At 41.4% G+C, this 25471-nt stretch overlaps 1 protein-coding gene across 2 annotated transcripts in view; it reads right to left on the minus strand.

Annotated features, from left to right (window-relative positions):
• Window positions 1-1209: 1209 nt before the first annotated feature.
• The window catches only part of LOC126161848 (MFS-type transporter SLC18B1-like), a 108305-nt gene continuing 84043 nt past the window's right edge, over window positions 1210-25471 (minus strand). For both annotated transcript variants that reach the window (XM_049917954.1, XM_049917953.1), the window contains exons 3-12: window positions 22434-22529; window positions 21703-21776; window positions 20170-20317; window positions 20028-20096; window positions 19839-19953; window positions 19640-19755; window positions 14775-14965; window positions 14293-14388; window positions 14032-14200; window positions 1210-1944 (exon numbers count right to left, since the gene is read on the minus strand). In XM_049917954.1, coding sequence (XP_049773911.1) covers window positions 1774-1944; window positions 14032-14200; window positions 14293-14388; window positions 14775-14965; window positions 19640-19755; window positions 19839-19953; window positions 20028-20096; window positions 20170-20317; window positions 21703-21776; window positions 22434-22529 — 1245 coding nt within the window. In that variant the 3' untranslated portion in view covers window positions 1210-1773. The remainder of the gene's footprint in view (window positions 1945-14031; window positions 14201-14292; window positions 14389-14774; window positions 14966-19639; window positions 19756-19838; window positions 19954-20027; window positions 20097-20169; window positions 20318-21702; window positions 21777-22433; window positions 22530-25471) is intronic.

Here is a 25471-nt window from a genome sequence, read left to right on the forward strand (position 1 = left end):
AACAATAATTTATCCAATCACAGTACAAGATGCAGAGAGTTATTTGGCACTTACTTTTAGTTGATGTCTTTACATGCAACTTATCCTGTTTATTCTCTGGGTTGGGATGTACTGGGCATTACCGAGGTAAGAGGGAATAAGTAAGCAGAATATTACAATACAGGAAATTGTTTTAAGTGTACTTTGTTAATTCCAATCAGTAGGATGCAGTTCATCGCTTCCTTACTAACTGCCTCAAATTTAAATGGCCTATGTGTGAGCATCATTAAGCAAATATAGTTACAGTTTGTTATTATAACAGGCTTGCACATACTCATTTCTATGAAGACTTATGTTAATGTATACCTTGATTCATTCCATATACACGAAGGTTCTCATGGATGGATGGATGGATGGATGGATGGATGGATGGATGGATGGATGGATGGTGTAGTGACTTGAGAATTTGTGTAAATTCTCAAACCACTCAGCCTTCTACCATCTCTAACACAAGATATTCTAGGTATGAGTGTGGCATGGTATAATCCTACCTAATGTGTGTCACGTTTGTGTGTGCAGGTTTAAAATCAGTCGCATGAAGAAAGTGGACGCGGCAGTCAAATGGCACCAATAAGTACCTGTTGGACAATCCGTAGATGTCTTAGTGAAAGTGTAATGAAGAACCATGGGGTTTACATGCCACTCTCTGCTTATTGTGTCATTGACTATTGTTAATCAATAAAGAACAGTTGAAAAAGCACTCTTGTAGACTCTTGACCCTGCCTTTTAGAGGCAAGACTTTTTTTCAATCTTTTCTGACAGTCATGGTGTCTATGCAGACTTTCTTTTGAATGTAAATCAATTTGTTTCTAACATATGATGGCGCAAGGTACTTACAGAAGTTAAGTAAGTATGTTGAAAGTGTGAATTTTTATTGTGCTTGAACGTCAAATACATCGTTCATTGATGAAACAAAGTTTGTATGACTACTTATTTCACTGGTAGAAAGAGGCTTGAAAGTTCCTGTACCTAGCGTTATTTGACAAAGAAGGAGTCATGAGTGTTTCCAGCAGCCGGCTATTCAATAGATAAGAGTGGCTGCAAATCCCATGTAAGTCATCTTGTAAAGAACTGGAATGTGGTTTTGTGAAATAAATCAGTATTACCCAGACCCACATTCACAGTAAGCCTCAAAACGTTACAATGGATGAAATAATTAATAGTATGGGCTTCCTGAAAAATTATTTATTTACACATCAAAAAATTATTTTTACAAATTAAAAATTGTTGTCACATTATAAAGATAACATTTTAAAATCATTGAAATAAATAAAACATTTAAACAACAAATACAATGTTTACGGTTTGACTAGAGGCAGGCAATGAACATGTCATGAGCAAAAATAGTAATGTTATGAGCCCCACTTGCAGCACTCTTAACAGATAGTCTTATGAAATACTTATCCCAAAGGAACCTAGATTTGTGCAGATTTAAGTACAAAAACAGTCTTCCACATTTTAAAAACACACTGAAAGAAATAATTTTTCAGCAGCTGCAACAAAGCTCAGAAACATTTCTATTTGCAATCTATTAAATGGTTTTCCACTTCAACATTGCATCATCTCTGGTTACAGGGCTCCTGATCAAACAAAATTCTGTGAATGTTCACATTCAGCATTTACATAAAGTTTCCTGACATCATACTCTTTAATTTCACAGCCAAAACCTTCCCAAAACACATCCAAGTACATAAAATTTGAGGTAGGACACCAGTGCGCCCACTTCTTTTCCATTCAAGAAGGTATTTCTACCCTTTCTTCTGTGGTTGGGACTGCTCCATAACCATTTGATACTATTTTTACACTTCCCAGCAAATCTGCTTTGTTTTCTTCATGATTCCATGTGGCCATTACAGAAACTCTTGTCTTCCTCTCCCAGCAGAGAAAACTTACTACAGATGTTAACTGAAACAAAACAGGGTTTATGTTAAATTTTAATTTATATTAAATTTTAATTTATATTAAATTTTAATTTATATTAAATTTTAATTTATATTAAATTTTAATTTATATTAAATTTTAATTTATATTAAATTTTAATTTATATTAAATTTTAATTTATATTAAATTTTAATTATAATGAGACAAGAGTATTACTTATTGTTGTTTAAGAAGGAATGTAATCAGGACTTTCAAATCTATGCGGGGTTAATGTACAGAGAGACACTGACATCTTAACATATCAATGAGCTTAGCAGTTTCTTCATATTAGGCCATAAGTTATCAGTTGAATACTCCAGCAGTCATTCTTCCAGTAAGCTCACATTTATAATCTGCCAAGTGATGTACATATACATATAATCCTTTTTTATTTCAACTAAGTAAGCAAAATATTGCAGTGTCAGGAAACTAAAGTGTTATTGTATTACCTCAGCACCAGCAATATCTGCTAAAAGAGGAAAAAATGTCATTTAAGGGGGCCCAGATAATGGTTTCAAACTCAATTTTTTTCTAATTACCTTTAACTAATAAAAGCCTTTATCTTACAGTAAGGTATAAATGGAAGACTACGGAGTATTCTAGGTCTATTACAGGGGTACAAACCATGAGGTAAGGGATTGGGAGCAGGGTATGTGTAAGGACAGACTACTACATTGTGTAGGTTCGGTGGATGGCGGAATACCATGGTAGGAGGGGAGGGGTGGGAAGAATAGTGGGTAGGACATTTCTCTTTTCAGGGCATGATGAGAGGTAGTGAAAACCCTGGTGGAGAATGTAATTCAGTTGCCCCAGTCCTGGATGGTACTGAGTCATGAGGGGAATGCTCTTCTGTGGCCGGACAGTGGGACTTTGGGAGGTGGTGGGAGACTGGAAAAATAAGGCACGAGAGATGTGTGTCTGTACAAGGATGGGAGGATAATTACGGTCAGTGAAGGCTTCAGTGAGACCCTCAGTATATTTAGAGAGGGCCTGCTCGTCACTGCAGATGCGACGACCACGGGTGGTTAGGCTGTATGGAAGGGACTACTTGGTATGAAACGGGTGGCAGCTGTCGAAGTGGAGGTACTGCTGGTGGTTAGTAGGTTTGATATGGATGGAGGTACTGATGTAGCTATCTCTGAGGTGGAGGTCAACATCTAGGAAGGTTGCTTGTTGGGTTGAGTAGGACCAGGTGAAGCAAATGGGGGAGAAGTAGTTGAGGTTCTGAAGGAATGTGAATAAGGTGTCTTCACCTTCAATCCAGATAGCAAATGTGTCATCAGTGAATCTGAACCAGGTGAGGGGTTTAGTATTCTGGGTTTTTAGAAAGGATTCCTCTAGATGGCCCATGAATAGGTTAGCATAGGATGGTGCTATGCAGGTGCCCATAGCCATACCACGTATTTGTTTGTAGGTAATGCCTTCAAAGGAGAAATAATTGTGGGTGAGGATATAGTTGGTCATGGAGACTAGGAAGGAGGTTGTTGGTTTGGAATCCATAGGGCATATGGAAAGGTAGTGTAATAGCAGTAAGGCCATGGCCATTAGGAATGTTAGTGTGCAGGGAAGTGGCATCAGTAGTGACAAGCAGGGCACCATATGGTAAAGGGAGAGTAACTGTGGAGAGTCGTTTGATGAAATGGTTGGTATCTTTTATATGGGAGGATGGGTTCCAGATCATAGGTTGAAGGTGTTGGTCTATGAGAGCAGAGATTCTCTCAGTGCGGGGACAGTAACTGGCCACAATGGGGCATCCTGGGTGGTTGGGTTTATGGACTTTAGGAAGCATGTAGAAGGTGGGAGTGTGGGGAGTGGTAGGGGTAAGTAGAGAGATGAACTCTGGGGGAGGTTCTGTGATGGGCCTGAGGATTTGAGTAGTGACTGGAGATCCTGCTGGATTGCTGTAATGTGATCACTGTGGCATGGTTTGTAGGTGTAAGTGCGGCTCAAAACTACGGTGGTGGAGCCTTTGTCTGCAGGTACGATTATAAGATTGGGATCAGTTTTTAGATGGTGGACTGTGGTTCTTTCTGTGGATGTAAGGTTAGTATGCATGTTGAGGGATTTGGGAAATGATGGTGGGGCAAGGTTGAAGGATAAGAAATTTTGGAACGTTAACAGAGGGTGGATTGAAAGCAGTGGAGGTGGATCATGGTTGGATGGAATAGTGAACTGAGGTAGGCAAGGTTCAATGTTGGTCTGGTTGAGTCTGATTGGTCAGGTTGGTGGCAAAAAGTGTTTCCACTGTAGGGACCAGGAGAAGGAGAGAAGGTCTTTAACTAGTCCTGCATGGTTTAATATGGGAGTGGGGCAAAAGGTGAGGCCTTTGTCCACCACTTCAACAACCTCCAAACCTCACCCACACCCCCTCATAACTGACAAACTTTGTCTTTCAGACCTACTACACTTACCCCACCCTCTGAATCTCCCTCCCACCACCACACAGAACTCTAATCCTAAACAGCCCTGCAACACAGTCATGAACCTTTCCTCCAGAAGCCTTAGTTCCACAGAAATATCAGTCCTTTCCAACAGCTTCACCTTTCGCCCCTCTCCCATATTCAACCATGCATTACTAGTTAAAGACCTCTTCTCCTTCTCCTGGTCCCTACAGTGGAAACACTTTTCGTGACCAACCTGACCAATCACACTCAACCAAAGACAAATATTGAACCTTGCCTAACTCAGTTCACTCCTCCATCCAACCGTGATCCACCCCCACTGCCTCCAAACCACCCCCTGTTAACTTTCCAGAATTTCTTATCCTCAAACCTTGCCTTACCATCATTCCCCAAATCCCTCAACATGCATACTAACCTTACATCCACAGAAAGAACTGCAGTCCACCATCTAAAAACTGATCCCGATCTTATAATCCTACCTGCAGACAAAGGCTCCACCACCGTAGTTTTGAGCCGCACTTACACCTACAAACCATGCCACAGTTATCACATTACAGCAATCCAACAGGATCTCCAGTCACTACTCAAATCCTCAGGCCCATCACAGAACCTTCCCCCAGAGTTCATCTCTCTACTTACCCCTACCACTCCCCACACTCCCACCTTCTACATGCTTCCTAAAGTCCATAAACCCAGCCACCCAGGATGCCCCATTGTGGCCGGTTACATTGCCCCCACTGGGAAAATCTCTGCTGTCTTAGACCAACACCTTCAACCTATTACCTGGAACCTATCCTCCTATATAAAAGATACCAAACATTTCATCGACCAGTTCCACAGTTACTCTCCCTCTACCATACGGTGCCCTACTCGTCACTTGATGCCACGTCCCTGTACACTAACATTCCTAATGGCCATGGCCTTACTGCTATATAACACTACCTCTCCAGATGCCCTATGGATTCCAAACCAACAACCTCTTTCCTAGTCTCCATGACCAACTATATCCTCACCCTCAATTACTTCTCTTTTGAAGTCATTACCTACAAACAAATATGTGGTATGACTATGGGCACCCGCAGAGCACCATCCTATGCTAACCTATTCATGGGCCATCTAGAGGAATCCTTTCTAGAAAACCCTTACCTGGTTCAGATTCATTGATGACACCTTTGCTATCTGGATTGAAGGTGAAGACACCTTATTCACATTCCTCCAGAACCTTAACAACTTCTCCCCCCATTTGCTTCTCCCTGTCCTACTCAACCCAACAAGCCACCTTCCTAGATGTTTACCCCCGCCTCAGAGATGGCTACATCAGTACCTCCATCCATATCAAACCTACTAACCACCAGCAGTACCTCCACTTCGACAGATGCCACCCGTTTCAGACCAAGAAGTCCCTTCCATACAGCCTAGCCACCCGTGGTTGTCGCATCTGCAGTGACGAGCAGGCCCTCTCTAAATATACTGAGGGTCTCACTGAAGCCTTCACTGACCGTAATTATCCTCCCATCCTTGTACAAACAAATCTCTCGTGCCTTATCTTTCCAGTCTCCCACCCCCTCCCAAAGTCCCACAGTCCGACCACACAAGAGCATTCCCCTCACGACTCAGTACCATCCGGGACTGGAGCAACTGAATTACATTCTCCACCAGGGTTTTGACTAACTCTCATCGTGCCCTGAAAAGAGAAATGTCCTACCCACTATCCTTCCCACCCCTCCCCTCCTACCATGATGTTCTGCCATCCACCGAACCTACACAATGTAGTCGTCCATCCTTACACAACCCCTGCTCCCAATCCCTTACCTCATGGTTTGTACCCCTGTAATAGACCTTGATATAAGACCTGTCCCATACATCCTCCTACCACCACCTACTCCAGTGCAGTCACTAACATTACCTATCACATCAAAGGCAGGGCTACCTGTGAAAGCAGTCATGTGATCTACAAGCTAAGCTGCAACCACTGTGCTGCATTCTATGTAGGCATGCAACCAACAAGCTGTCTGTTGTCTGTCCGCATGAACAGCCACCGACAAACTATGGCCAAGAAACAAGTGGACCACCCTGTAGCTGAACACGCTGCCAAACACGATACTCCTCATCTCAATGACTGCTTCACAGGCCATATTGTGTGCCATATGGATCCTTCCCACCAACACCAGCTTTTCTGAACTGCGTAGGTGGGAACTTTCTCTGCAATACATTCTACATTCCTGTAGCCCTCCTGGCCTCAACCTATGTTAGTCACTGTCCTCACCCACTCAGCCCCCTCCGTTACCATTCCAGCACTACACAGCAGTCATTTCACCGCCACACCCAGTCTTGTAATTTCTTTTATTTTAATTTCTCTCCTTTCTGCTAGTTACCCCCTCCCCACCTCCCCACCTTCTCTCCTACCCTCCATCTAAACAGCAACACTTCACTGTCCACCACTCCCACCATACTATCCTATCCCTCCCCTTCCCCACCCCACCCCAGCCTCCTCCTTACCCCCACCCAGTCGCCACTCCCATCATGCACTGGTGCTGCTGATTGCAGTGTAGTTTCAGCTCTCTGAGACTGCAGGTAGGTGTGTGTGTGTGTGTGTGTGTGTGTGTGTGTGTGTGTGTGTGTGTGTGTGTGTGTGTGTGTGTGTGTGTGTGTCCTGCTGACAAAGGCCTTAATGGCCAAAAGCTATGATTGTGTGAATCTTTTTATTGTGCCTATCGCAGCTCAGCATCTCTGCTATATGGTGAGCAGCAACTTTCCTTCTCTCGTATTGACCCTTTAATCAGGCAGATGTAGTCTGAGCCACAATGAGATGTCAAATAAGTCCTTTAAGTATTTTGTATGTATATTTCACTGATACAAACCATTTTATTATTCTTATGGCAACTCTTCTAGGTATGCAGCACAACATTTCACATCGCTAAATATATACAACTATTGGTGAGAAATAAATGCTAATCTTTTCGACTGAATATCGATTTCAGAGCAAATATTCCATGGAGTCAGACACTATAGATGTACAACGCAAACCTGCAACTGCAGCAGTCTTCAGTACTGCACTGTCCAAGCTTATGAATTATGAAAACCTAAAGTAAAAGGTTTTTCTCTATACCCACATCAGTCATGGTGTGCAAAACTTCATGCATGCACAACATGCCCACTTGTCCGAGGCTCAGTCTATCTAGGCACTACCTGTAGGTCTCTATCATCCTTTGTACAGTGTGATGTGAACTGTTTCTTGCAGCATTTGGTGTGTCTTATTTTGGTCCACTTGACTCTTCAGTTTTACAGACTCATGGTGTAAGTGCTGTTTATCATGCACTGTTTGTGCATGGTATAAAGGAAATTGACAAGTCCAATGGCTGGCTGTACAAAAAGAGGCTGTCTAGTCATCTGTCATTGCAATCTTTTACAAATGATTGGGCATCACACAGGAGAGTTATTAGAATTTCCAGCATCTATTCTATAGCTTCATAATCAACAGGTACCAAAATTTATTATGAAAAAATGCATTAGAACAACACACAAACAATTTAAAGATTTAGTGGATGATGAAAGAGCTAAAAATTATAACAATTGAGAAATAATTTGTACGAGATTCATTGTTCTCTACATCATGAACCACTTTGTGTTACATATGCAGATATGGAACATATGATTCAACTGGTGGTGCAAACTGTAAATATCCTGTAGCTGCCTATGCTATTGCAGCATTTCAACAGTTTTCAGTGGAAATGAGTTAAGGATAAGGAAACATTACGTACTACTGCAAAGTATGTTGGTTGAATTAAAGAACATGCCTGGAATCAGGTTACTACTGTTTACTACTGTTTAATTTCTGAAGGGGAAAAGAAAGCAAGAACGAAAATTAGAAGAGCCATAATGGATTGTGGACCTTTTACTTTAAATGGAATGGATTGCAAACTGCTCTCAGTAAGACATTGCAAGGTGAAAAGGATTTATTTCTGATTTCATGGCAAAAGTGGATGCCTATGAAAAGAAAATTGTAAAATGTATATGTTATTATTAATTATCATTAGAGCCTCAGCATTTTTTTACTCTTCTTCCAAGGCTCGGGCAGAGGGGCAAAGGCTAACACGTTGTATTGCCAGTGCTGACGCTGCACTTCCTCAATCATATTGGGCGAGTTTTAGCTATAGTGTACATGAGAGGTGGCTCCACCTGTGTCACTGGTCTAGGCAAGCATCAGATTGATCTTTGAGATGCTCAAGTTTCCTGCAATGCCTTCCCTCTGTAGCACATGTGTATACTTTCTCCCTAATAAATCAATTTTGTGTCAATTGTATCTTCATCATATTAGTGCCAAATATCAGCCTAGCTTTGTGTCCACACTCAGCCCACCACCCTATACATTGATGCGCAGAACTGGGATCCAACCTGTAACCTTTTAGCCTGTTCATGGCTACTGGAAGACATCCAGAATACATCTGCAAGGAATGTGCTGCTTCCTTAAGATGCAAGGGTGTGCTAGACAGTCCTGTTGCACTATGCTCTCAGTGACCTGAGATTTCACTACATTATGCACACTGGTGTGCACTCTGCAAGGAGTAAAATTCTCATTTCCACACAACTGGGTGCAGTCCAGCATGGTAACATGCTGCCATCCCTTTGAATTTGCTAGGTGTGACACTGTGTACAGGGATGCATAACATGTGTGCATCTTGTTGATGTAGGTATCTGACTGCCCGGACAGCTGCTTGTCTGCCCATTCGTTATAGCAGAGGGTCATAGGGTCAGCTTCTGTTCTGCCACATCTCGACAACACATTGTCGGCAGGCTGTGCTCCACTGTGGCCACAGTGCCATCATCCCCACAGCAGTTAGAAGATGACAACTGAGTTTTGAACTGTTGTTATTCTAGACCACACCGATTGCCAAGGCAGGAAACAAAATAAGACGTGGGAATATCTATTTTTAACTGTAACTTCATTTAGAGCTTAATAGCCACTAGTTGAAGCTTAGCTATATCCACTTTCATGAAAGTGACTATTGTCTAACCATCGTCATTTGTTGCCTCATTTAATTGAAGTGTGGCACCAACCTTTTTATACCTTACTTCTTTTGTCAAAGTTAAGCAAATTTTAGAATGGTTAGGACTAGAGCCCAGGGGGAAGAGACATGTAACCAAATCACTTCAACTGTGGAGAGAATTATTTACAGTTATTGTGCAGTGAATGAAGTAGCTATTGAAGCCGTTAAGATCGTATCACGAATTTTACAGTAAGTTTTATTAGCTTCAGTAAAACATTGCACATTTTTGAGATTCTGAATCTTTCAAATTTGGAATACTTTAATTTTGCAACAGCGCTTTGACAAGTTTTGTGTACTATGTGGGTCAGTGCCATCTTTTATTAATTTATTTGGTATAAATCAATTGCTGCCGATAGTATTTCATTGTGAATTTTTAACTTTTTTCAAAAACACATTTTGAGTTTACTTTTTGTAGATCTGGATGTTATGTTGCACACGCACAGAGAGAGAGAGAGAGAGAGAGAGAGAGAGAGAGAAGAAGAAGGGTGAAGGGGAGAGAGAGAAGAAGGGTGAAGGGGAGAGAGAGAAGAAGGGTGAAGGGGAGAGAGAGAAGAAGGGTGAAGGGGAGAGAGAGAAGAAGGGTGAAGGGGAGAGAGAGAAGAAGGGTGAAGGGGAGAGAGAGAAGAAGGGTGAAGGGGAGAGAGAGAAGAAGGGTGAAGGGGAGAGAGAGAAGAAGGGTGAAGGGGAGAGAGAGAAGAAGGGTGAAGGGGAGAGAGAGAAGAAGGGTGAAGGGGAGAGAGAGAAGAAGGGTGAAGGGGAGAGAGAGAAGAAGGGTGAAGGGGAGAGAGAGAAGAAGGGTGAAGGGGAGAGAGAGAAGAAGGGTGAAGGGGAGAGAGAGAAGAAGGGTGAAGGGGAGAGAGAGAAGAAGGGTGAAGGGGAGAGAGAGAAGAAGGGTGAAGGGGAGAGAGAGAAGAAGGGTGAAGGGGAGAGAGAGAAGAAGGGTGAAGGGGAGAGAGAGAAGAAGGGTGAAGGGGAGAGAGAGAAGAAGGGTGAAGGGGAGAGAGAGAAGAAGGGTGAAGGGGAGAGAGAGAAGAAGGGTGAAGGGGAGAGAGAGAAGAAGGGTGAAGGGGAGAGAGAGAAGAAGGGTGAAGGGGAGAGAGAGAAGAAGGGTGAAGGGGAGAGAGAGAAGAAGGGTGAAGGGGAGAGAGAGAAGAAGGGAGAAGGGGAGAGAGAGAAGAAGGGAGAAGGGGAGAGAGAGAAGAAGGGAGAAGGGGAGAGAAGAAGGGAGAAGGGGAGAGAAGAAGGGAGAAGGGGAGAGAAGAAGGGTGAAGGGGAGAGAAGAAGGGTGAAGGGGAGAGAAGAAGGGTGAAGGGGAGAGAAGAAGGGTGAAGGGGAGAGAAGAAGGGTGAAGGGGAGAGAAGAAGGGTGAAGGGGAGAGAAGAAGGGTGAAGGGGAGAGAAGGATCATGTCTTGTCTCCTAGGCTGCAACTTCTTTGTGGACTGCAAGTCTTCTGCACAGGTACCTATCAAATCATAGCAAGGGCTCTCATTAATATCTATCCTACTACTTCTGGAAGAGCTTTTAACAATGTTATAAACAGTTTAATTGCCTTAAAGCCACTGTATGTGCCCATGCCACTGAGACAAGAAAATATATCAAACAAAAGGGAATTCTATTGAACTGGTGGATTCCCAAATGTCATAGGGACAACAGATTGTGTACATATACCCATACTTTGTCCTTCTGGAGCAAAAGTAGAACTACACAGAAAGCCCAAGAATTTATTTTTTATCAATATACATATCACCTGTGATGCCAATATGAAGATTTTGAATGTGGTAAGCTGTTGGCCAGGTTTCATGCATGATTCATGCATTTGGGACAATAGCAGAGTTTCTGCAGAATTTGAAAATGGACAATACAATTGGTTGCTTGTTGGAGATAGTAGATATGCTCTCTCCAAACATCTTATGATGCCTGTGTTTCGAGCCCACACAAGAGCCGAACAGCACTACAATAGAGCTCATATTGTCACAAGATGTGTAATAGAGCGAGCATTCAGTGTTTCAAAGAAATTTTTCCAAATTCTCACTGAAACAATGCTATTTAAACCAACTCTGTGTGAATGTTATTGTGGCTGCTGCAGTTCTCCACAACTTTGGAACAGAAGTCAGATGTGTTTCACAGCGATAGTGTGGAGGCAAATGACATCAAACAATATGGATTTCAGTCAGAAGCAGATGCTGCAGACCAAGCAGCCAGGTCTATTATACTTAATTGCTTTAATTAAAATTGTACTAGTTTGCTAATAAAATTAGAATTTATTGTAAAGACTTCCTTATAGACCCACAGTTTCATGCCTCTATTCAATGACACTTATTGAAAAATGGGAATGATCTGTGTTTTTCTCCAATAATCAGGAACACTTTGTTCCTGCAGAGACCTACGGTATGCTGCTACTAGAGGAGTGCAAGTCCTTTCCCATACTCAGTATAGTATCTTATTAGTATCCCATCAGGTCCAGTGCCCTTCCCTCTGTTCAGCAATTTCAGTTGCTTTTCTGTCATTTTTATATCAGCCATTTTGTCATATGTGTGAAAATTTAAAGAACATACTACAGTGCAATCTTATGTCAAAAGTTTTGGGGAAAGACTTAGTATTTTGGCTTTTTCTGTTTCAGTGCCATTATGGATAACTCTGAATATGTTGAACACTCAACACATCACTCTCTGTACACTGATTTTGGCTTTGGCTACATTTCAATTTGCATCAAAGCATTCTCTGCTTTTGTAGCAGCTTTCTAACATGGCTGTCTAACCAAATTGGGTCTTTTCATCCCTAATTTCCTAGCACATACCTGTCTAAAGCTTACAGTAAAATGATCTAATTGTCAGCCGATACCTATTATCACTGGAGATGAAATTTTCACTAAATTTGTACTCTGTCACTGTTGCTATGGAGAACGATCTTCCTACATTTATTTATATTGGTATTCACAGCCTTCCTGTTCTACAATGAGTTATAAAACTTATGTGATTGCTACTAGCAGTTACAAGATGTTACTTTCACATGTCAGTTCTGTGACTGACTGCTCAAAGTCATTTCAGGTAAGACATTCACAACAATTTCACATGATTCTCTGTTCCTACTACCCACTCTTATTACTCTGGTCTCCCTGTCTGTAACCGCTAAATTGAAATCTCCATCCAATACTACAAAATTACCAAGAAATTAATGTGAAGCTTCATCACTATGTTCTTGTGGCAGGAGATCTTCAAAAGCATCCAATGGCCGTGTTTGATCCACCTTTAACACTTTTGTTCACCCTGATTACTTCACATTCAGAATCTATACTAATCACACTAGATATTTTTTCTGACCATAAACACACTTCCACCATCAGCATTTAACCTATCTTTGTGATATACATTTCAATCTGAGTTTAGAATTCATTGCCACTAACATCTGGTTTCAGCCAGCTTTCTGTCCTCTGTGGGCACTGTTACTGTTTATAAGAGTGACTAGTTTGGGAACTTTCCATAGGCAAAGTTAACATTTTCTTTCTCTGAACAGCTATGATTAATGCTACCTTGTCTGGAATCAGAACAGATCTTAGCAGGCTTGTAAGGGTATTTCTCTAATTTAAAAACACCACATGTATGCACACCACACACAGTCCACTACACTAATAACCACTTTCTGCATGTAGTGCATGCATGACCTATTAAGGGAAATCCTAAAATTCTCCAGCTGATAGCAGTGATCAAGAAATCTGTATCCAAGATAATCAGTCTGAGCCTCTCGTTTAAGCCTTCCACTCAGCTCCAAACCAGAGGACCATGACTAATTCCGGAAAGTATACTGCAAAACAATGGCTCTGCTTCCAATCCCTAGGTAAGACTAGCTGTCTTCACAAAATCAGCCAGCTGCCTGTAGGAACCAAAGATGGCATTTGAAGCCACGTGGCAGAACTTTTAAGTTCCTTTTCCTCATATGTGAAACATTAGAAGTTTCTCTAAAATTTTACCCTTTCCTCTAGCTGTCGACAGAACTCAACAGTCCTTCAGCCTTCAGTCACTGATAACAGTTGTTATTTAATGTAGTAGTTTTTGCATACATGTATGGAATGTTAAGAAATCCTAATGTGTGGTACAATCTGATGTACCCGCCATGGACATCACAGTACTTCGCGAAGTATCAATGTATATGTGGATGTAATTTAAGGCTATTTTTGTTCCAACAGTAGTTGGATTTTCAATGTTTGTACCATCACTACTGCTGACATTGAGTAAGTCACACTAAACACAAGATGATCAGTGGTGGATTCAGAAGCAGTGTACCCAATGTGCTTATGTATATATTAAATTGTGTGTGCAAGTGTGAGAACGTGTTTTGTGTGTCTGCATAGCATATATCTGAGGCAGAATATGGGAACCAGAATGTTATTCAATCACTAGGATATGAGAAATTGCCTAAAAACCACATCCAGGCTGATCACATCAATTATTCATAATTAATCTACCAGATGTGTTGGATCCAGTGCCAGAAAACCTACCTCATGCTGGAAGCAGTCATGTTAACAAACATGGCTACTTGGCAGTTATCACCATTACTATGTAACAGTACTACTTGTTACAAATATCACTATATTCTGGTGATGCTTCAACACATCATTACTTACCACAATGATCTGGAATACAATTATGAAGAGAGTTCCTGTCCTGAACCCAACTGTATCAAAAAGAACTCCAGCTACAGAAGGTCCTATGAAATCTCCAAGGGCAAATGAAGCAGCCCAAATACCAGAAACAAGCCCATATGTTGTCAGATCATCTGCCATACCCCATTTACTGCAAAACATGAGAAGTTGCAACATATACAGCACTAAAACCAAACATTATGGTAACATATCTAACAGAGTAAAGTAAGACTATATACTTACACAGCTGATCTTAGTGCATCTATGAAACATGGGACAAGTGTACATGCTATTCCAAATCCATGGATTATCAGCCCAAGAATACACAGCCACAGCTTCCTGTAAGGCAAGATTTCTTAACTCAGAATTGAGAAAGTGTTTTGGTTGTCTTATACATTTCTGAATAACACATCAAATTAGCTAAGCTGTTTAAATTTGCTGTCATGATTTTTGTAATAATTGGTGCAAATGAAGTCAGTAGAACAGGACAGTTGGATCAGCTAATAGTGAGGAAGACAAAAACAGGACAGCTTAAGACCAGCAGAGAGAATTGTGTAATCCGTGTCAAATGTAGAGAAAAGTGGAGGAGAGAAAAAAAGCACAAGAATTTACAAAGCTTTTTAATATTTGACTACTTTTTGTACATCAAATTTTAAATTATTAATGATCAAAGAAAGTGGAGTGAAAGCAAAACTTCAAAGCTACATTTCAATGGCATTACTTACGTTGGCACTGGTATGAAAGGAGCAGGTCCAATTAATGAAAAGCTAATAATAATTAGAACATTTCCAACTGCCATCAATTTCTTTGGGTATATTCTTTTGTCACACAGTCTTCCAACAAATGGAGCTGTCAATGCATAAATCCCACCACTTATGATAAATACAAATCCAAGAGCAAAAGGAGGCAATTTGAACTGAAACAGAAAGGTACTTATTAATAACAACACAAAATTTTTAAAAAGTTATTAAGTTTATTTAGTCAGCAGAAATACTGAAAGGAAAGAGCAGCAATGCCTGTATAAATTTAAAAAAAAAAAAAACATGTGACAAGTCATCACCCAGTATTTTAATTTTGTATTAATGATTTTTAGGGGTCATCTGTGTGGAACTAAATAATGTAATTTACATTTTGCCAAATATATTCCACCTCAGTAGAGTACTCTTTTGCACAGTAGTACCCACTGGTGATTTTCCAAATGTGTTGTTGCTGCTCTACTGTTGTCTACATCACTAACAATCCTCACTTACCAGCACTCAAACTGACCATGTTCACCTGCTGTGCCGACAAAATTTACTGTCTAGTAGACAGATTCAACAAGAGACTAGCAAGGACACACACATTGCTAACAGTACATACTGCCACTGATATTACTTCAAATAAATTTAGGTACTGTGCACCTCACAAAACATGAATTGCATTTGTTTAAGTGTACTATGAGGGGTGTGAGAAAAATAATGAAACTGACAACACTGGGAGTGATCTGACAACATTGTGTTATTACACTTGTTTAGACCAGAGTGTTCATCCCATCAGTCCAATTTTCAGCTCCATACAGCCATCATGAGAGTTTTGAGAAAGCCATCAGTGAAGTTGTGTTTTTGTTGCATGTTACAAAAATGGAACAGCAGAATTTAGAGCGACATTATGCAAGTTTTTTGTTAAACCAAGGGAATCCATGAGGGTGACCTCTGATAAGTTGGAACAGGCCTATGGAGAGCATTCATTGTCAAGAACACAAGTTTTTCACTTGCACAAATCATTTTTGGATGGCTGAGAACATGAAGAGGAACCCCACTCAGGGAGACCAACTTCAAATCTGATGAAACTACAAATGTGTGCATGCTCTTGTTAGATCAGGCCAACATTTAACAGTAAGAATGATGGTGGCCTATTAAACACTTTCACTGCACATAAAAATTTTGATATAAGTTTCGCAAATTCAAGACGTTTGTGCCAAAACATCTCACAGCTGTCCAGAAGGATAACCAAAGAAAAGTATGCATTGATCTTGAGAGGATTGCACATGACCACGAACAGTTCAGTCGTGTGATCACAAGTGATGACTCCTGGATTTATAAGATTGTCCTGAGAAAATCTGGCAAAGTGGGGAGTGGCACAAGGACACCACCTGAACTGAAAAAAGCTTGAATGAGCAAATGAAAGATCTAGACCTTGCTGATTTGCTATTTTGACAATAAGGGTATATTACATAAGGAATCTGTTCCTCCTGGACAAACTAAACTATCAACCAAGTGTTTTATGAAGATGTCCTCGAAAGGTTCAAGAAAAGGGTGTCTTAAGTGAGACTGGACACCACAGACAAGATGATGCTGTATCATGACAACACCACGTGTCATATGGCCACCTCTATCACGGAATTTTTGATCTTCAAAGGCATGCCTGTTTCACAGCCCCACTATTCACCTAATCAGAGTCCTTGTGACTTTTTCTCATAATTGGAAAGACTCTTACAAGGATGTTATTTTGGGACTATGGAGAACATTCAAAATAATGTGATTGACATGTTATAAGCCCTACTAGTTGAAGCCTTTCAGCACTGCTACCAAGAAAAAAACCACCACCACCACCACCACCACCACCACCACCACCACCACCACCACCACCACCACCACAGATTTCCCAGAGTAATTTAAATGAGACATACGTGCTTAATATTTTAAACTAGAACTCATCTGAGTACATCAGCCCATCCAAATTTGGCATCAATTATTTGCAAAAAAATGGACTAAAAGGTGTAGAATTATTTTCTGGTGTGGATTAATTTTTCCTCAAATTTAACTCTCGAGCAGATATGCCTGCGTATAAAGTGTACCAACCAAAAATAAAATGATTTTGTGTGGTTCCATTTTTTTTTCCACAATTGCAAACCTGTACTTATGCCTTCAGTACTGCTTCAGGTAACAGCAATAAATTGCATTGTCTTATGTCCAAGGGAGCAGGAGTAATATAAAATACAAAGCAAGCTTGGCGAGAAAAAAGTGAGCATTTCAAAAAAATTACCCCAGTTAGGAACTAGCAACCTAATGTCACATTGAGGTAGTTGTCTACAAGATAGATAGTGATTGAATAAGCAGCTGACTGAGATCTGATGCAAATGCACTGTTTAATGCTTCAAATGCATCATTGCTGTCTTTAACACAAGTCCTTGGCTGCAGATGTAGTGAAAATTTATTTCATTCTTGTTTAATAAAACAATAGTTTGTAAGTTATTTTCTCCTTGTTAAAATGAACAAAGATTAAACTGTGATTTTAATCATACCTGACTTACCTTGGTAACATAAGGAAAGCTATTCTTTTCATGTGTACAAAGTGTGCCGCGCACCTGCTCGTGTTACGAAAAATGGCATGCCTGCTCGAGGGTTAAAAATTATGCTATACTGATGGCAAACATGCCAAAGCATCAAATTAAGTCATCTGGATAATTGTGGTGTTATTTCATTTCTGTGTTAATGGAAATATTTTTAGAATGCAGAATAAATCTCAACTTTGTCAACATTCACAGTCACCGAAGTAAGTAAGTGCTTATTAAGTAACTGTTCTGCATTCTTTTGAAAATAATTTGTTGTTTTAATTTTCCCTCCACTTTATTTTGCCTTCTCATTTGCTCTATTTTTTGCTGTTTGATTTGAAATTATTTTTTCCACTCTTTGCCACCAATAAAATTTTGCTATTTGGGAAGCAAAATAAGTGATGATGGTCGAAGTAGAGAAGGTATAAAATGTAGACTGTCAATGGCAAGGAAAGCGTTTCTGAAGAAGAGAAATTTGTTAACATAGAGTATAGATTTAAGTGACAGGAAGTCTTTTCTGAAAGCATTTGTATGGAGTGTAACCATGCATGGAAGTGAAACATGGACGATAAATAGTTTGGACAAGAAGAGAATAGAAGATTTCCAAATGTGGTGCTACAGAAGAATGCTGAAGATTAGATGGGCAGAACACATAACTAATGAGGAGGTATTGAATAGAATTGGGGAGAAGTAGTTTGTGGCACAACTTGACAAGAAGAAGGGACCAGTTGGTAGGACATGTTCCGAGGCATCAAGGGATCTCAAATTTAGCATTGAGGGCAGAGTGGAGGGTGAAAATTGTAGAGGGAGACCAAGAGATGAATACACTAAGCAGATTCAGAAGGATGTAGGTTGCAGTAAGTACTGCGAGATGAAGAAGCTTGCACAGGATAGGGTAGCACGGAGAGCTGCATCAAACCAGTTTCAGGACTGAAGACCACAACAACAACAATGTGGCCACCTGGTCTTGCCTAGTGGTAGAAAAGGTCCTGGATGCATCACAAGGTTTACTGTCCACTTTTCTGATGCCTGCCTTCTTATGTGCACACCACTTCAGCAACTGAGAACTGACAATTAACAATGAAGTTTTTGTTTTACTTATCTATCTGTTGTCTTGTTACTATTCTCAGCATCCTATACCATTTTAAAGTAATATTACTGCCATTAGCCACCAAGCTACTGCCCTTCTACAGAATTAGAATATTTAACATTTACAAATTCTGTGAAGACTATTACAAGAATCTACCGATTTATTAAAATAAAAATTACTGCAATCACTTTTAGATGCTGAGTGTATGGACACCTTTCAAGGTCTCACAAAGTGAAAGCTCTGTGGTAGTAAAGAAGCTATAAGTTCTATATGTGAACTACATGAGCTAAATGCAGTGGAATCCCTTAGTATTTCATTACAAATATTCCTGACACTTTATGAAAAACTGGACAATTATGTGATATGATAAAAATGGAAACTCTCCCCCTGAAAGATAAAACTTACACTGCAGGAGCTCATGTTGAAGCCATCTACAATTTTCCAGGACCATACTTTATCAATATGATTTGTAGTATCAACCCATGTTTCTAAATTCTTATCAAAAACCTTTACAGTCTCAAAAATATTTGATTTTGTAAATTACATGTATGAATTCCATTCTTGCCTCAAACTTCATTGTGTTATAACTTAAAGCTTTTTGTATTGTGCTCTGTTTCACTTAAACAATTTCTTTCAGCCAGCTTTTTCTTTTTGTATGTGTGTTTATGTGAGTAATGTCATTCAGATTTTAACTCAGCATGGTAACAGTATTATAAACTTGATTAAGGACAACCCAGTACACCACCACAGTCTAGCCTTGCTACTGCTTCAATTTTGTTCTGCTTAAATTAGATTCTGATTTCTTCTTTCTACTTTCATTATATGGGTCCTCTACCCACAGCTACCTTATGTTGTATCCATCCGTCTTATTGACAACAAACTACCAACACCTTTTGGCACCTGTGTTTACATCTTCTCAATCTTTCTCCAAAGGGGTATGAGTTACAGGTTCACCATCTTGTTTGTGTGTTTCCCCACTCACCAAATACTTTACATTTTTTACACTTAGATGGTGTCGTCATAATACTTCTTATTACTTATTATAACATACAAAATAAATTAGACTACAAGTTTGGGATTATTGGTTTCTTATGCAGGTTATTATTCATGCGTTTTCACTCAGTTCAAAGTGATATCAACTACCTCAAGAGCCAACTCAGGCTTTTACACACTGTTGTGACAATTACCTCCCTCAGGTGGGGCTCCAGTGTAGATGAATTGAAACCCATACTCATTGATGTGCCAATTATACATATTATGTCCAACACAACTGCAGGAACTTTCAGAATTTTCATTAACTGTCCTGAAAATGAAGAAATCCAATTTCAGTAAATGATTGTACTGTTGCAAAAAAAAAAAAGTGCTTTCTTTACTTTTAGAACTCACCTTTTTGCTGAACATCCTCACCAATTTCTAATGGTGGAAGAATACAGTATATCAATAGGCCCGCTAGAGCTGTAATAGATCCCATCACTACAAATGGGAGAACATATCCTCCAAGCTGTGAAAGAAAGGTATTGAATTTAATTAAGTGAATATTTTCCACAGTAAACACCAATTAATGTTGCTACTTACAGAATACAGAACTCCTCCAATTGATGGTCCAGCAATGTACCCCAGTCCGTAAAAGATTTCCAGTGTCGCCTGCAACAAATATGTTTTAAGAGAGCATGCTCATTTAAATTTTAAGAGAATGATATACGAGTGTCTCACTTACAAATGTTGTTGCCACTGAATGTGGAAACATCATTGCTGTAATTGAAAAAGCAGCAGTTACAGCTGCTGAAGAACCAAGGGCTTCAGCTATTCTGACTACAAATGAGAGTGCTATGAAAGGAACATGACCCTGCACAAAAGCCAGCAGCCTGTAACAAGAAGAAACATTTTTAATCGGCATTTTTAATCGACATATCTAAATTAGTCATACCATAACTTATATGCTATTAAGCACAAACTAAGGAAGTACACTATGCAGTAAAACACTATGTGCCACTAACATTATATGCCACAAAAAAGTTATACCTGACACAAACTGTCAATGTACGGCACATTAATGATTAAAGTCATGTGAGCATACCTATGTCGCCACTTGAGATAAAAAGAAACTGAAAAAACAATGTAGTTATATCAGTGAGCGGTAAGTTGGTTGGTTGCTTTCGGGAGTAAAGGGACGAAACTACTGGGTCATCAGCCCCTTTTGCTTCATGCATGTCTTAGGTTAAAACTATTCCCAAAAAGGAAACGGGGAAAGTAACAAGTCAGAAAACTGAGAAGCACACAGTAAGAGGAAACGAAAGAAGCTACCCGAAAGGGGACGATGTGCACTGACAGGAAAAGTAGGGGAAGGTATTAAAGTAACATTGCAGATGGCCTGGGCTGGCTGATCGCAAGAATAAAAATGGATGAGCCGGCCATTCTGCAACACATTAAAATCTTGAACGGGGGGAGGGAGGGAAGAGCGGGGGGGAGGGAGGGAGGGAAGAGCGGGGGGGAGGGAGGGAGGGAAGAGCGGGGGGGAGGGAGGGAGGGAAGAGCGGGGGGGAGGGAGGGAGGGAAGAGCGGGGGGGAGGGAGGGAGGGAAGAGCGGGGGGGAGGGAGGGAGGGAAGAGCGGGGGGGAGGGAGGGAGGGAAGAGCGGGGGGGAGGGAGGGAGGGAAGAGCGGGGGGGAGGGAGGGAGGGAAGAGCGGGGGGGAGGGAGGGAGGGAAGAGCGGGGGGAGGGAGGGAGGGAAGAGCGGGGGGGAGGGAGGGAGGGAAGAGCGGGGGGAGGGAGGGAGGGAAGAGCGGGGGGGAGGGAGGGAGGGAAGAGCGGGGGGGAGGGAGGGAGGGAAGAGCGGGGGGGAGGGAGGGAGGGAAGAGCGGGGGGGAGGGAGGGAGGGAAGAGCGGGGGGAGGGAGGGAGGGAAGAGCGGGGGGGAGGGAGGGAGGGAAGAGCGGGGGGGAGGGAGGGAGGGAAGAGCGGGGGGGAGGGAGGGAGGGAAGAGCGGGGGGGAGGGAGGGAGGGAAGAGCGGGGGGGAGGGAGGGAGGGAAGAGCGGGGGGAGGGAGGGAGGGAAGAGCGGGGGGGAGGGAGGGAGGGAAGAGCGGGGGGGAGGGAGGGAGGGAAGAGCGGGGGGAGGGAGGGAGGGAAGAGCGGGGGGGAGGGAGGGAAGAGCGGGGGGGAGGGAGGGAAGAGCGGAGGAAGAGAAACTATAGTTTAAGTGTAGAAACTGCAGTTCAAATTTATAGTTTGTATCTGTTAACAAAACTCTTACCCAAAAAGGATGGCACAGACAGCAGCAAGGCAAACTCCAGAATTTAGAAGTAGCTTAGCACCAACAGCATTCATCTGGAAAAAAAAAGTTTAAACTGCTATGTATGCACTGTTTTAATGTGCTTACTGTTTTAATGTGCTTACTATCAACATTCAGTTCAAAGCTTTGCAGCTTAAAAAATATTATTTCCCTCCAGTTTTATAGCCGTATCTTAGTATGACAATTTTATGAGAGTTACTATTGTTTATAGATGTTGGCTGAAGTGAATGCTTCTCTTATGGTAGACCTTTACTTGCTTGTTACACATGTTGTAATGTTTTCCTTGAAGACTGCATTTACAGAAAACAGAGTGTTAGGGTGTGAAACCATACAAACATGTTTTAGGTGGTCATCGTACATCAGTGACAATGAATGATTAAGTGATTTTCAATGCAGAAATAAATATCTACACACACACACACACACACACACACACACACACACACACACACACACACACACACACACACACACACCTCTTTTTTCATCCTATCGCCATGTCCTGCAAGTGATTAGCTTCACTTTAATGAAGTAAAATAAGAACATTTACTGAGCTGCAAACACCAAAATAACATTAGTTTTCAAGGACACTTTAAAATCACAATATCTTAATTGTCCATTTCAGTAGTATTAACTGTCTAATTTAAGGACAAGTTTATAACAAAAGTTATGATTAACAGGTTCATACTTACATATTTTCCTAATATTGGACTGCTAATGAATGAAACAAGTTCAAATATTCCAAATACCAGTCCATATTCTGATGCAGTAGATCCTTTGTTTTCTGCCTGTGGAGGGGAAAAATTAAATTAATTTCACAAATATTCTTGGTATTTGCTACAGAAATACACCCATATTATTATTTCCACCAAAATATTGTAGTTACTATCAACTGATTAAACACACTAATATGCACTGCCAGTCTTCTTCAGTTGCTAGAGCAATGGTGTTTCAAACAAGAAGTGTTTACTCTTATTTTACAAACAAAGTTTACTTCTGTATTCAAACATGCATACATCATAGAATTGTTTTATCATCAGTTGCACACAAAGAAATAATTTTATATAATTATTATTAGCTGAAGTTACTTACATTTGAGTTATTTTGATTCAGTTATCTAATAACATCAATTTTAGATTAATGGAAACTTATTTGCATGAGTTATTAAGGATATTGCATATACTATACTGTAACAACATGACCATTTCAGCAAATGGAGTAGTAGGGAACAGTTACAGGCCAAACTGTAACTTTCTTGAGCATCCTGTGCCCACTGTATTGCTGGTTTTGTAGGTGCATTCAGAGTATTTCTAGCATGGCTGGATGCACACTAGTGAATCTTGAAGTTATTTTAATGATGTAGACCAGTGTCAATCATGGCTCAACATGCCAGCTACCATTTCTTATGCTTCAACAATATTATGAAAAGGATGGATTCCTACTAATGAGTTGCAGGCAGGCAACAAAAAGACTTAAACATGCAGCTTTTGGCCAAAAACTCATTGGGGAAAACAGAACACACACATTCACACAAGCAGGCACACCTCATGCACAACTCATGCGCGCATGACCACTGCCTTCAGCTGCTGCAGCCAGAAAGCAATTGTCATGTTGAACAAAAGCAGCAATCTGGAGTGGGGTAGGGGGGAGGGATACCAGGGTACAGAAAAGGGGAGAGAAAAGTGCTGTCTAGCGAAGCATGAAGAAATGAGATGGCAGCAGGACAAGGCTGTCAGGTGCACCATCTGGAGATTGCAGGAATGAGTGGAGGAGAGGGGAGGGGGGGGGGGGAGGGAGGGAAATGGGGAGCTTTAAATGAGAGGAGCAGAGATGGGGAAATGAATGGTGGCTGTGTTGAAGGAGAGTGGTACACAAAGAGTGAAGGGACATGAATTGGGAGGTGGTGATAGGACAGAGAGAATGGAAACTATTATATGGAGGCTATGGGGACACTAGGTTACCATAGGCTGAGGCCGAGATACTTTGGAGAGTGAAGCTTGTGTTGGAAGGGTAATTCATCTGCACAGTTTAAAAAATCTGGTATTTGAGGATACAATGGTCTGTTTCCTGGATTGTGAAGCGAACACTGAAATCAAGCACGTTATGTTACACTGCACTTGGTGCCACAGAGTGGTGCACTTTCTTCTTGTCCACAGTTTGGTGGTAGTGATTCACCAACCTTTCAGTGGAAGAAACGACACCCATACAAAGCCTCAAGAACGATCCTGGCCTTGTCCTACCTGCATATAAATGTCCCACTAATGTTCTGAATCACTGTCACTACCTGGTGGAAGGCCTCTGCCAATTATCAACTTCTAAACCTATGAATTCTGACTGATCCCATCCCCCAAGTCCAACATAACCTCCAATCCCTGTGTAACACCTTAGATACAGGGGAGAGGATCGAGGAAGGGTCTGTTTCCCTCTTCATCCTTATGACACCACAAACATCTTCCTCCTTTATGTTCCCCAAAATCCATAAACCCAACAATCCTGGGCACCACATTGTGGCTGGTTATTGGGACACCACTGAAACAATTTCAGCATTCATTCACTGGCCCACACCTCCAACTAATTGCCTCCAATGCTGAAGATACCAACCATTTCCTTCATCAACTCTCCACCATCCCCATCTCTCTACCTCCTGGGTCCCTACTCATCACTGTTGATGCTGCTGATGACAACCCTCATGACCATCTTGCCACTATTGAAAACTACCGCTGCCTACAGCCTTCAGACTCCAAACCTCCTACCTCATTCACCTTACTAACTTTATCCTAACACACAACTACCACTCTGAAGGGAATGTATGCCAACACATCTGTGGCACAGCAATGGGCACCTGCATCGCACCCTTTTAAGCCAACCTGGCTATGGGCTACCTTTAGGAAAGCTTCCTAGCCTTCCTTAGTCCAAATTCCTGGTCTGGTTAACACTCATTGATATCTTCACAATCTGGATTCATGGCCAAGACATCCTATCCTCAAGCTTTCACAACCTCAACACCACTTCTCCCAGACTCTCCACGTGGTCCTGCTCAACCCAGCATGCCACCTTTCACACACTGTACACATTAAACCCATCAATAGTAGCTGCATTTTGACAGCTGCCATCTCTTCCACATCAAAAAATGCCTCCCATACAGCCTGGCTATGCAGGGATGCTTTATCTGCAGTGATAAGAATTCAGTTGCCCTGTACACAGACAGTCTCAAAGGCCTTGACAGGCAGGCAGTATTCTCCAGACCTAATCTGCCAACAGATTTACCATGCCATACCCCCACCCGAAATAACCAGCTAAAAAGAAGCCAATACCCCCTCCCACCCTCACCCCCAGAACCAAAACAATTGAACCACATCCTTCGTCAGGTATTATCTATCATCATGCCATGATATGAAGGGCATCCAACCCAAGATCTCCCCAACCTTCCTAAAATAGTATTCCTTTGCCCAGCCAGTCTCTGCAGACATTCTAGCCCATCCCTCTGCCACCCCCAACCTCTTACTGCCAGGATCATATCTCTGTGCAAGACCTAGGTGGGAGACCTGCTCACTCCACCCATCCAGCACTTCCTATTCCAGTCTTGTCACAGGCTTATTGTTCCCCATAATAAGCCAGGCCACATGTGAATGCAGCCATGTCATATCATCTCTGCTGCCAAGTTTTGAAAACTTTTTTTATAATAGTATGACAGCTGACCAGATGTGCATCAGGATGAATGGCCCCTACC

The sequence above is a fragment of the Schistocerca cancellata genome, chromosome 2 (genome assembly GCF_023864275.1).
Source record: "Schistocerca cancellata isolate TAMUIC-IGC-003103 chromosome 2, iqSchCanc2.1, whole genome shotgun sequence".
Lineage (NCBI taxonomy): Eukaryota > Metazoa > Arthropoda > Insecta > Orthoptera > Acrididae > Schistocerca > Schistocerca cancellata.